The sequence below is a fragment of the Cryphonectria parasitica genome, assembly GCF_011745365.1.
Source record: "Cryphonectria parasitica EP155 unplaced genomic scaffold M406scaffold_1, whole genome shotgun sequence".
NCBI classification, from domain to species: Eukaryota; Fungi; Ascomycota; class Sordariomycetes; order Diaporthales; family Cryphonectriaceae; genus Cryphonectria; species Cryphonectria parasitica.
In genome coordinates, this window is record NW_024468909.1 from 4,760,179 (window position 1) to 4,772,389 (window position 12,211).

Below are 12,211 nucleotides of genomic sequence, written 5' to 3' on the forward strand. Positions count from 1 at the left end.
GCCGGTGAAGGCGCTTGTTTGTTGAAAACTCAAGCTTTCCAAATGATTTATATCTGCAATAAAGAAAAGGCGCAATGGAACCTCCGTCCCCGTCGACCGCCGTCCAGTAGCGGTGACGGTGGAGCCTGCGGAGATTTTCACTACCCCCTTGCATTTGCAGCATGCCGGCGACAGCGAAGCCTAACTCGAACGCGCTTGACGCGTTGTTCATCGTCTTACCCCCTCCTCTCCTCTCTTTCTCTTCTTCCCCCCTTCCACTCCGCTTGTGTGGAGTTGACATGGACTACGTTTCCATCATGGTAAAATGACTCGCCATTGAACCTCCAGGGTCCTCATACGCAAGGTGGAGACGCAAGGAAAAAACCCTCCCCTCTTCGCCTACAGAAATTCGAAAAGGGAAAACGGTTGCAAGCCCAACGGGAGGAGAGGCGAAGGGGGGGGAGGGGGGAAACGCTCGCTTGCGGGCTGCTAGAGGCCCACGATGCGCAGGGTGGCCCCGGTTCATATTGTACGATCTACCCGTCTATCCTCATTTGAGAATCTGACAATCCGCGTGGCGTGTTTGTCCATCGGCTACAGGACCCATTCGGGAGGCCGTGCTAGCCTTGTGCTCTCTTCCTCCTCCTCCTTAGGGCCGGGTTAGCTGGGAGCCTCATCGTGAGGTGGCGGTCTACAGGAAGGCGGGCGGTCTGCCAGTAGCCAACCACCATGCACCTGAATGGAGTTGTCTTTTTTTTTCTTTGGGGAGAGCGGGGGAGAACCGTCCAGTCGGGCCTTGCGTGTGCTATTTCTGTCGGTCAGGCCGCTCTGAATTTTCTTCTTCTTCCTTTTCCTCTCACCGCTGGGCCAGCCTCGCCACTTCTGTGCTTGAGGGCGGTCAAAGTGAGCAAAGAGTCAGCCTCGCGACGCAGAGTTTCGGGATGGTGGTGGCTGTCTACGGCGTCTGATCAACCCAGCTGAAGTCTATGCCGGGTCTTATGCACATCACAATGAGATAGGCGGGTTGTTTATCTGCCTCTGCATCCGTGGCTCACAACGATATCTCATGCCCCCGGTCCTCATCTCCACCGCGCAAGCCTCTTGTGTGGGGGACAAGCCTCGTCGCTCATAATACTCCCTCACGTCCGTCCGATCTTCCAACCTTCCCAGACGGTCGGTCATATTCGGGAGCGGTGGCAGACAAGAGATGGCCTCACAACTGGCCTTGGGCTTGACAAGTGGGTAAGTATAATAGCGGGCCCACATTCCACTTTGTTCTATTCGCGCGACCGCGCTATAGTACGTGTGGATATGGGAATCTCAAAAAAAACAAAAAAAAACCGCACTGGCTCGGTTACATTTCGATTTCCTTTTCAGCGGAGAACCACTCTTGAGGATATTGCCTCGTAACTACTATAACGTAGCATAAGAGAATACAAGGTGTGGCTTGCGAAATATGGTCCCATTCGGCCGAGACCGGGGCCAGAGGTGAGCTCGAAGGCTGGCCATGTGTTTCTGTAAATGCGACAGAGCAGAAGCAGCGAGCTCATCGAAGGCCTTTGGGGGCTCTCCCCCTTTGAGAGAGGTCGCGCAGCAGCGAGTACTCGAACCAGTGAACAAGATCCAGTCGCCCGACCACCGTTTTCAAGGATGTGCGGATAAGAAGCGCAAGGTTGCCACTCTCCAAGAAACTGTTTCTACGGAGTGAATGTCTATAGTAGGTATCCGCGTCAGCGAACCTACCATTACCATCGACGACTTTTCCGGTAAAGAGGCGGCTTGGCACTGAAGCCCAGTCGTTCCAGATATAAAGATCCTCCCCGCCCATAAGGCGTTTCTCGGCCGCCAGAACGATAAGCAAACCCCAAGCCCACAATTTGTTTCGTTTCCATTTCTGCCTGTTCGAAAACATTCGTCTACTCGAAACACTGACAGCTCGCGCTAGACCAATTCACTGCAAACTACCAGTGGGGTCCTCTGTGCCCATAGTATTGGTATCTCATGCGGATTGGACTGGCGTGTATCAGGTGAATTGGCGTTTTTTTCTTTCTTCTTTTCGGAAGTGCCGAAAAAAGGGGAGGGAGAGAAAGAGAGGAGTGGCGGGGTTTTTCAGGTCGCGATATGCCTGGTTTACGCGGGATACGAAGTTCGTGCCCGAGGGTTCATCCATGGATAGGAAAAACTGAATACGATGTTGAGGAGACCTCGGCAGCATTGTGGAATGGCGTTGCATGAGAAAAGATGCATGGGATACCACTGCCTGCGAGATGCACTCTCAAGTGTCGCCTTCTGAACTCAGGTCGAGCAAGTGCTCCGGCTGCAGTCAGAGATGAAACATGTTGGCCAGGCTTCGATCTCAGGTCGAACCCGAGGATGAGCATACAGATGGCAGTTCCTGTCTATGACAAACGTCTTGGGCACTTTGTCCACCAAGATCGACAGATCATCCTGAAGACGCGCCGGCCAAGTAAGCCCACCTCTCCAGGCTTCATCTCCTCAAGCGAGTTCCAGCCTTCCTGGATGATCTGTCTTTGGGGTCTTCATGCGTCGAGACCTCGTCTGCAGGAGCAAATGATGTGATCTACAAAGAATTATGTCCTTCAAATTCCCGGAGATCGATGACAGGGGATGGAACCGGGCTTTTATGAGGAACCATTTCGCCTAAAGTAGACATGTGCCTTTTCGGAATGACCACCCTATATTGTGACCTATCACAGCCCAAAGTATTGAAAAGTGTGCTATTTCGAGGGGAAGCCTCCGTGGTGAAGGGGCCCAGATCTGCAAATTCGTCAATGTCTCTCCTGCGCACAGGACAAGTTGGCCGGATCGCCTTCTGATCGAGAGGGAAAGTTGGCGGAGAATCCAGGGCGTAGATCTTTAAGCACATTTCGTGAGTCTTGAAAAGGGTTTCCCTTTCGCCGCAATGACGCGACGCATATCACCGAGATGATCGAAAGGTCGAGTACTCAGGCGCGCACCTCAAAAGGACACACCGCGGGCCGTGTCAAGCCAAAAATTCTGACAACACTGGATGAGCGTTTTGCACATCGTACGAGGCTTTACGAATGATTTTCAAGAAACAAATCATATGAGAGCGAAGCCCCCTCTTGTACGTTGAACACAGCTGGATATTCAATTACCTTGCACCTTACTATACACGACTTAAACGCTATCACACTCGACATGCACGCGCCGCGCAGCAGGGCTGAGTTGCATTTGCTTTCCTGCTCCTCACACACACAAAGGACATCAACACAGTCTTCATTGAAACGAGCTCCGTCAGAGCAGAGCGCTTCGAGGCCTCTCATCAGAATGATCTGCTATCCTCTCGCTCAGAGACGGCCCCGGGTATCCAGCCCAAGCCATCGCAACATGATTGATGGTCGGCGGATGAACGGCAGCCGGGCAGTCCAGGCCAAGAATCATGGCTTTTGGCGTCCTCGGCTCGAATGAGCCAGGGGGAGGTGGCGTCACCGGCGATGCCTCGTAGGAGCTCAGAGTATCAAGGGAAGCCGTTGACAAATGTGGAGCCTGCAGCTCATCGTCCAGGTCATGGACTGACGTCTGCAGGGCCAAGGAAGTCAGGTCTTGTTGCCTTGCTGTCACAGGTCGAGCGATGGTCGGTGTCTTCTCGCTCTCGTCGTCAGATGCTAGACACTGTTGGCTATGTTTTCCTGGGCTCGTGCTGCCATGGTCATGTACCCGCGCACTGGACTCCCGACTTGGGGCGCTTCTGTTATCACCAGTAGCACAGTTGGGTCGGCGGAAGATGATCTCGGCGACGATCTCATCATCGGGGTCTGCTGGAGGACCCAGGGATGGGTCTTTGACCGAACGAATCGGTACATTGACTCTTGGTGTCGTCTGCGTCGGCGATGTCCGTCTCGAGGTCGACATACTTGGGCTTTCTGGACGGGCTTGGCGGGAGACGTCACTGCGACTGTGGACTTGTCCGTATCGTGATCGTGCTGGCGACGACAAGGTAGGCGAAGATCCATCCTTAGTCCGTGAAGAAACTCTAGCCATATCGGCACCGCGGCTACGACGTCGTCCTCGGAGGTCCTCGCTGGACTCGCCTGGTCCCACGTGCTCCTCCACGAGTCTCGATATCTCCTCCCAGAGCTTTGCATGGGCCTTTTGATGGTCGAGCCGTACAACGACATCCTCGACAGGATTACGCATCGTCCCATCAACGGAGGCCGACCTGCCTGCTGGGCCTGAAGACAAGCAACGCTGATGTGATGTTGGTCTGACCGCGTCCTCGCGCATTGAACCTTGGCTGGTATTCCTCGTGCTTTTTGACAAAGATTCGTTCTCACTAGAGGCGACAAGCTCATCCCTCGCGTCGAGAGCGATGGATTGGAGGTAGAAGTCGAGTGCTCGCTCAAGCAGCTCATCATCCATGCCAGGGTATCGGCTAGAGAGACTTGCACTGCGTGGCTTGGGGAATTCTGGCCTCGGAGACACCGACAGTCTCCTGTGTTCCTGCTGTTGAGCCGCGTCGCGCCAGTCCAGCGCAGTAGCAGCGAGGTCCGCGCTAGACAGACGCCGTCTGGGCCGCCCGACCCTGCTGACGTTGCGCGACTTGGGAGAGGATGGTCTGGCGAGTATGGTGTGGGTATTCGTGACCGATTCTCCAGCTCTTGAGGTCTGGTGGTATTCTGACTGCTCTGTTTGACAAGCCCTTTCAACCTTTACACCTTGGAGAGAGATGAATGATGTACTCTCCAGTTCTTCTGAAGATCGAGCCGGAACATCTGCAGTACAGTCCCAAATGCTCGCTTCCTCTTCATGCTCTATATTCGAATCTTGCGAATTCATTGTGTCGCTGACCAGGGGAGTCCAGATACTATGTTCTTGGGATCTTGGAGAGCATGGCGCCGTTGGATTTCGCTCGGTGGGCGTACTATCCTCAAGACTCTCAGCGACAGGTGCACTGCTTAAGACTAGGGGAGAAGTTAACTTATGGTGCTGCTCATTACCGATATCCCTTTGGTCATGTGCCGAAATAGATTCTTCTGGGAGGTACTTTATCGGTGTCCTGTCGTCGGGGTCTATCGGGAAGGGTGTCAGCAGCACGCTATCGACAGCACTGGACTGCCCCCCATGCTTGTTGGTCTCGTGCTCTGGCACATTCAAGTGACAGTTCTCCTTGCGCAGGATCAGTTTCGCCAGAGGAGGGTCGTCGGTATCTACAACCAGGAGATCCTTGACGCCCCGGCCAAGCAGGCCGTACACGTTGACTTCCCCCTGGTGGATGCCGATGACAGCACTGGTTCCAGAGTACACGGCGTCACCCTCGATCCCGGTCCTGTTGCAGAAAACGATAACGATCTCGTCGCGGGACTCGTCCCTGATAACAGGCTCCAGGCGTTGGGCCCAGTAGGCGAGAGCCTCCATGTCGGGCTCGCCGGGAAACTGGGTGAAGTGTTCGCAGTCGTCACCCGTGATCCAGGCCATGGTGACAATCACGAGGCTTGCGCGCACCTCGAGGATGTGGAAGGCGAATTCGAAGGCGTGCCAGGGTGCCTCGAGCCTGTATGGGTTGATGTCGGTACCTTGTTTATGATTGTTAGTCGTATTTCATCTATTACTACGAAAATGGAAAAGTGTGCATGGCATCAGCGAAAAAACTCCATGTCCTGACTTACAAATACCAATGGCCGTATTCCCCAGCCCCGAGATTTGACCACCAAAAAACCCTTGGCCTTCATCAGCCCACGCTTCGTCCAGGCGATATAGAAACGTCTTGCGGTAGTTTGCCACCGTCTCGCCGTCACCGTTCACGAGGATAGCCGAGTTGTAGAATTCCGGGTGGGCTTGGTGATGTCCTGACACATCCACCTTCTCAGGGTAGCCGACGAGGACGCTGGTGTTGTGCTTGAGGGCCACTGTGCGAGCCCAGAGCGAGCTGATGCCGGACCCAGATGGCTCCAGATATGGTGCGATGTCCTCTGGGGACTGGAAATTCCATCCTGGGAAGGCACTGTCAATGGAATGCTCATTCCCATCCACCTCGAGCACCTTCCGCGAGTCGAGGAAACAAGAACAAGGATAGCACCTTCTGCGTCCAGAAAGTCACAAGAAGAAGAAGAAAAAGGCCGGCAGCACAAACCTGAAAATGCAAGCTCGGGAAGCACCATCAGATCCAAGCTGTCAAGGTCGTCCTGGCTTGCCTTGGCCAGCACCGCATCCGCGCGGTTCAGATTATTGTCTGTGTCGCCGACCTGCGGCGCAAACTGAAGACACGCTATGCGCATTTCGAAGGAAGGTATCTCGGGAAACACGCAACTCCAATGAAACAAAAACAATGAAACAAAAACAGAAGGATATAAGTAGAACTTCCACACACTCTCTCTTTCTCTCACTCACACACAACCAGTCTCGTCTAACACAAGGTGTTAAGTACGTATATATGTGAGAGGGTGAGGGAAAGGCTACCAGAGCCGAGCGAAGGAGACGACGGTAGGAAAACAGCTTCGTAACCAGCGAGAATCAGTAGAAAAAGAAAGACAGAATAGGGAGAGATATCAACAAGAAAAGGCTGGTGTGTACATCGGCCGCACCCGCATGATCCCTCCCAGCATCCTCGGATGATAATCAGGTCAGTGGAGAGGATAGGAAGAAGGGGGGGAGAGCTCGCTGCCCCATGGGCTAGGAATCCGAGCCCCTACATTGGAGTGCACACCTTTTGTTGACGACGTGAGCATGGCTCGGGTGACACGGACGACGTACACGCGCATGGATCCCCCTGAACAGGATGCTGCCAATTGCAACAGTGATTGCTTGTATCCTAGCGTCACAATCAAGCCGACTGCATATGGAAAAAACAATGTGGTGTGGTGAGCAGCCAGTGACCTTGCGCCGTTAAGCGCTAGGGTCCCACTTTGCCCGTGCTAGGTTGAGATTTCGAAAAGTACGATCTTATCACGCACGAAACCCTGTCTTTTTGGGCACTGCATGTTCCTCCCATCCATATTGTCACCTTTCTATTGTCCCATGCAATGTTCTTTGCATCACTGTAGGAAGACACCCAAGTCCGAAGTGTCGAATCGGCTGGGACCGAGGCACAGTGGGCGAGGGGCGTTGGCGAATACGACATTCCTCCACGTGGAAGACTCGAGGGCGAGGGGGTTCTCGCGTGCTCAGTAGAGATGATGCAAAATATAACCGTCCAAAAAGCCAAATTGATCTGAAGGCAACGTGGACATTCCTTTTCTTCCGTCTTTTTCTGTGTGAGTCCGACCGTTACGCAGCTATATAAGCCACAGCCGTTTCCAGTCAGCTGGGAGTGGTCACTCCTTTCAGCTGTCACACATTTTCTCCTTTCCTTCAGTAAGTCTATCATTGTTTGATGCAGAGTGGGGCTGTGAGGATCGGCGGTTTCTATCAAAGTGTGTAAGATGATTGGATGGATGAGAGTGGGAGGGGTCTGATTAAATAATGGAAAGCCCTAAGCATAAGGGACAAATAATTTTCGATCAACGCTGCAAATTTCGGGAAATGACTTTTAACAGACTATGATGGTACTTCGCAGCAGAGGTATCATGATAGAGAGAGAGAGAGAGAGAGAGAAGAGGGAAAAGAAATCAAATTCAGACGTCCATTGATGTGAATCCCCTTTTCTAATCATTATCATCATTTCAAGGGAGAAAATTACTTGAAAACATGGAGAAAGAAAGAAGAGAAGAAGGAAATGTCAGAAAAGAAAGAAAGAAAGAACTGCCGTCTCGAATATTCACCAAGAAGCACGCTTGGCTCTCGGTATCTCCTCGCCCGCCGACTCATTCGCCAGCTCGTTCAAAGAAGGAAACCTCCCATCGGAGCGGGGATCAGAAGTAGACGTCAGCACATTCTCAAAGTCCAGATCGAGCCTCATAGCCTTTAGGCGTCTTGGGCTCAAATACGTGCGTAGACGATGGGGTGGGCGAGGAGGTCTTGGCTGCCTCTGCCTGGCGACGTAAATCCTTCGTTCCAGGCAGTGTCGGTGCACTGTAGACCCTGCTATCGTCAGACAAGCTCTGGAGAGTCATGCCTTTCTCTGCCATCTTGGGTGACGAGCCATGCCTATTTGCTCTTGGCTCGTTGTGGTTGCTGCTGCTTTTTTCCATGTGCGACATGGCTCCTCTCTGCTGCACTGTCGGAGGAGGGCCGGACGGGCCTGCGGCTTGACCGGGAGAGCTGTGTGTCTCGACAGTCTGCCCAGGATTGGGCCCCTGGCTGATACTACGCCCAGAACGATTACGAGGATGGAAGATTATCTCGGCTACGATCTCGTCCTCGGGATCATATGGCATCGACGACGCGTTCGGCACATCCGGTGCGAGGATGGTCCGAATGGGCTTGCGGCTCCCGCGGTCCTGCGATGCCAGGCGCTGCGCGGCTCCCTCCATGCCTTGCGTCGCACTTCCTCCTCCGCCTCTTTCTGGAGGAGACACTTTCCTCGTCAACGATGACGAGTCGGACGTAGTGAGGGGTGGGCGGCGGTTGGTGTCCATGTGTCTCCCACGGCTCTCGTCGCGCCGGCTCGGCTGCTGGTGGAGCACCTCTCCGACCATCCTGGACAGCTCCGACCATACAAGAGTCCTGGTATCATCAGGCTCGATGTGCGGATCGGCATTGTGACTCGTCAGCGAGGTGCTGCCCGTCCTGGACTGCGAGGGGAGGAATTTCGCGCCAGGTCTGGTGGAACCAGGTCTAGCTCCAGCCCAGCTTGGATTCTGCTTGCAGTTTTTGAGTATGTCAGACTGAGGGCGCTCGATCACGTCGTCTGTGAAGATACTCGGGCTTGCTATGAACGGGACGTCCTTGTAGGGGACACTACCGGGTCTCTGGTCATCATCACTGGTCGAGTACTGCATTCCCGCCACTTTTTCTTGTTGTTGTTGTTCTTCTGCTGCTGTCGTCTGGTTGGCTGTGCTTGATTTTCGAGAGCGTTGTCGGCCCTGGCGTTGCTGCCCCTCTGCGACCTCACTATGGATCGAGGCCATCGCCGACCCGGGCCGCCGCCTTGCCAGAACTGCCAGCCTCTCTTCGACCTCGGAAGATACAAGACTGCTTGGTTCCGAAGGACGACTGTCCACAACAGGTCGTCCGCTGCGACTGGCGTTGCGCGACTTTGGCGAGGAGGGGCGGGGTGGTACGGCATCCTGACCTTGTCCGCTATATTTCGAAGCTATGCTCTCTTGGTCTCGAGTAGGAAGATTGATAGTATCTTCTAGCGGATCGGAGCCCGTTTGGTTGTCCGACGGGTGTCCCCTCTTGCTGGCAGTCGGCGTCAATAGGGGTCCCTGGGATGCATCCAGGTGTATGTTGACAAATGAACTCGGCACTGCCTTGGCTGTCACGGCCGACGAGGAAGGAGGGTAGGCGTTGGGAAATCGGGTTTCCATGGGGCTTCTTAGCTGTGGCTGGGACGGAAGCGAGAAGTACTTGTTCGGGACGCGCCGAGAAGCAGGTGAGGCAGCGCCGGAGGTGGCTGCACTAATTGAGACACGCCCGCTGAAGATCTGCGGCTGGCTTTGACTCGGAGAAATGTGATCATACGGGTAGGGCATGTCGCTGTAGTGTTCCGTGGGCTGGAGATCGGGGCTGGTGATGTTGGGCCTTTGACTGAGCGGTGTGGGACTGGGGCAAGTCGGTGTTTCGATACCGGGGCTCTCTTCCGTGGGCGAGTCCTGGAGAGACAAGTGCCGATGATGGTGTTCTGGTATCTGTATTTTGGGAGATTGTGGCTTTACTCTCATCCTCTTCTCACTGTCGGAAGTGTTCGGTGTAGGACTCGGCCTCCTCTGCTTACTGCGTGTCCTGGGCGACTGATTTGCAGTTGTATTATGAGGGCTGTCTTGGCGTATCGATGGTGCTGTTGTCGCTGCAGTACTCTGGCGAGCCCTCCGAGACACTCCAGATACCTGAGAGGCTGATGTGTCATCAGACACAACAGACGGCCGCTGTACCAACCTGGCGAAAGGTCCGTTATCAGTGTCGACGACAAGAAGGTCCTTGACGCTGCGGCCGAGGAGACCGTAGACTTTGACCTCCTCATCTTTGATCCCAATCACAGCACTTGTGCCAGCATAGGTAATGTCGTCCTCCATTCCGGTTCGGTTGGCGAAGATAACAATCACTTCGTCTTGGCCCTCGACTCGGATGAGCGGTTCGAGACGTTGCACCCTGAGAGGATAGTCAAGTCAATAAGAATGCGGCCACAAGAGGGGTTGGAAGAGGTAATCTTAGGGCAGAGAGCCTGGGAGGAAGAACAACAAGAAGCCGGAGAGATCGTTGAAAAAGCATGTTGCTCAACAATTAACGCACCAGTAAGTGAGTGTCTCCATATCCGGCTCCTCAGGCATACGGCTGAAGAGGCGGCCATCTTCACGAGTTACCCACGCCATGGTAACGATGACCAAGTTTGCTTCCTCTGCTAAAATGTGAAAAGCAAATTCAAAGGCGTGCCACGGTGCTTCGAATTTGTAAGGACTGTGACAAGAGAGAGCGTTAATTAGTACTTCGGGGGACATATTAGACAGCGGAGATAGGCTCGAGGGGTTCTTACTTGAGGTCCATACCTACGAGCACAATCAGTAAGCGGCGGGGTTGAGAAAACAAAAACAGTAATACATCAAACACAGTTGAAGACTCTTGTAGAACTCACAGATTCCCATGGCAACGTTTCCGAGGCCGGGCACCTCGTCCGCAAAAAAGCCATCTTTGCTCTCCAGCGCCCAAGTCTCGTCTATGACATAAAGAAAAGATTTTCGATAGTTTGCGATGGTCTCGCCATCGCCATTGACGACGATGGTCGAGTTGTAATACTCTGGGCCTGTCGGCCATCTCGGCGAAACATCGACCCTCTCTGGGTAACCGACCACCACATTGGTATTGTACTTGAGAGCGGTCGTCCGGGCCCATAATGCACTGATACCAGACCCTTGAGGTTCGAGGAACGGCGAGATATGATTCAACGAGGTAAAATTGTAGCCTATTTTGTGCGTTCAGCATATGAATCAAGGCTGTTTGCCAACGCCGAGGGGTTCTTTCTTGATAGTTTCATACCTGTGAAGGCCAGTTCGGGCAAGACCAGCAAGTCAAGATCCTCCAAATCTTCTGGGTTCGCTTTGGCCAGGACAGCGTCGGCTCGATTGAGGTTATTGTCAACATCACCAACTTGTGGCGCGAACTGAAGACAAGCAATCTTCATGACGACCCTCACAGCCCAAATGCTCGGTGCGCTTGGTTACTAGACAACAAAATCCCACTGCTGGCTCGATTGTAGTGTTGTAGACCGACTGATAAGCGTTTGCGGAACTAGATGTTTCGAAGCCGTCGACTCAACTGCACGGAGATCAGGAACTAAAGCTATTAATGCTGAGATACAAAAGAAAATATTGGCGACGTCGCGGGACGAGCCACGATACCATTGCTCAAGACATGGCGTGGGGGAAAACCGTTGGAAGTGCAAAAGTCCAGAGATAGGCAGGGGCTCCAAGCAGTCATGGCAAGTTGGAACTTCTTTTTGTTAGAAAGTTCAGATCCAAGTATGCATTCTCCACCCCACGCCTCACCATCTCTCGCCTAGGAGGTATAGTAGACTTGGGCTAACACAAGCTGACGCTTATTACCGTTCTGTCGGGATTGAAATGGCCTCCCAGAAGACCTATCACGGGCCGAGAGAATCACCAACGCGACACGGAACACGACATGAATGGCTCGAATGAACAGGCTGCATGTAGTCCAAGGAATAGTGCTCCACTGAGGTCCACTCGCCGGTACCTTTGCCCAACATCCGCGTTCAAATTACTGTGCTCGAGCATTATCAGACCCAGGATTCTAGAGCGGACTTTTGCACTCGTTGAGCTCCTGCACGCGGATGCTGTCTCTTCCGCATTCGCTGAAGGGTCAAGCAGGTAAGCGCTACGACTTGACTTGGGTGGGCACAATATCTGGTTGGGAATCCCGGGTCCACCACCCGCTGTCCCCCCAAGCCTAGAAGAAAGCGATCAGTGGCAGAGAGCGTCTTAAACTGAAATGGGTAGTCGTCTGACATGCCAGACTGGTATGTCGGTGTCGTTCGGTGTCGGCCAAGTCCTTGACCGACTTCTTAGCTGTGATTCTTTTGCAAAGGGCTTGATAACATAAAGCTAGTTTGTGTCTCTCCACCAAAATGTGTGGATGATCCCTTGATAATGCGCACAATGCATCCATAGCGTTGCTCATGACGCCGGGGTTATGC

General features: G+C 53.5%; 2 protein-coding genes across 2 annotated transcripts; both read right to left on the minus strand.

The window, feature by feature from the left end:
* Window positions 1-3,090: 3,090 nt before the first annotated feature.
* M406DRAFT_349331 (carbon-nitrogen hydrolase) lies at window positions 3,091-6,239 on the minus strand (the record flags this gene model as incomplete). The annotated part of the gene is made up of 5 exons (XM_040922462.1): window positions 3,091-4,649; window positions 4,887-4,915; window positions 5,009-5,537; window positions 5,631-5,954; window positions 6,095-6,239. 5 exons carry the CDS (start codon window positions 6,237-6,239, stop codon window positions 3,259-3,261), a joined length of 2,418 nt encoding a protein of 805 aa, XP_040781624.1. The 3' UTR covers window positions 3,091-3,258.
* A 3,571-nt stretch (window positions 6,240-9,810) lies between these two features.
* M406DRAFT_336279 (carbon-nitrogen hydrolase) lies at window positions 9,811-11,179 on the minus strand (the record flags this gene model as incomplete). Its single annotated transcript, XM_040921133.1, has 5 exons — window positions 9,811-9,898; window positions 9,940-10,152; window positions 10,294-10,458; window positions 10,630-10,960; window positions 11,035-11,179. 5 exons carry the CDS (start codon window positions 11,177-11,179, stop codon window positions 9,811-9,813), a joined length of 942 nt encoding a protein of 313 aa, XP_040781625.1.
* Window positions 11,180-12,211: the final 1,032 nt, after the last annotated feature.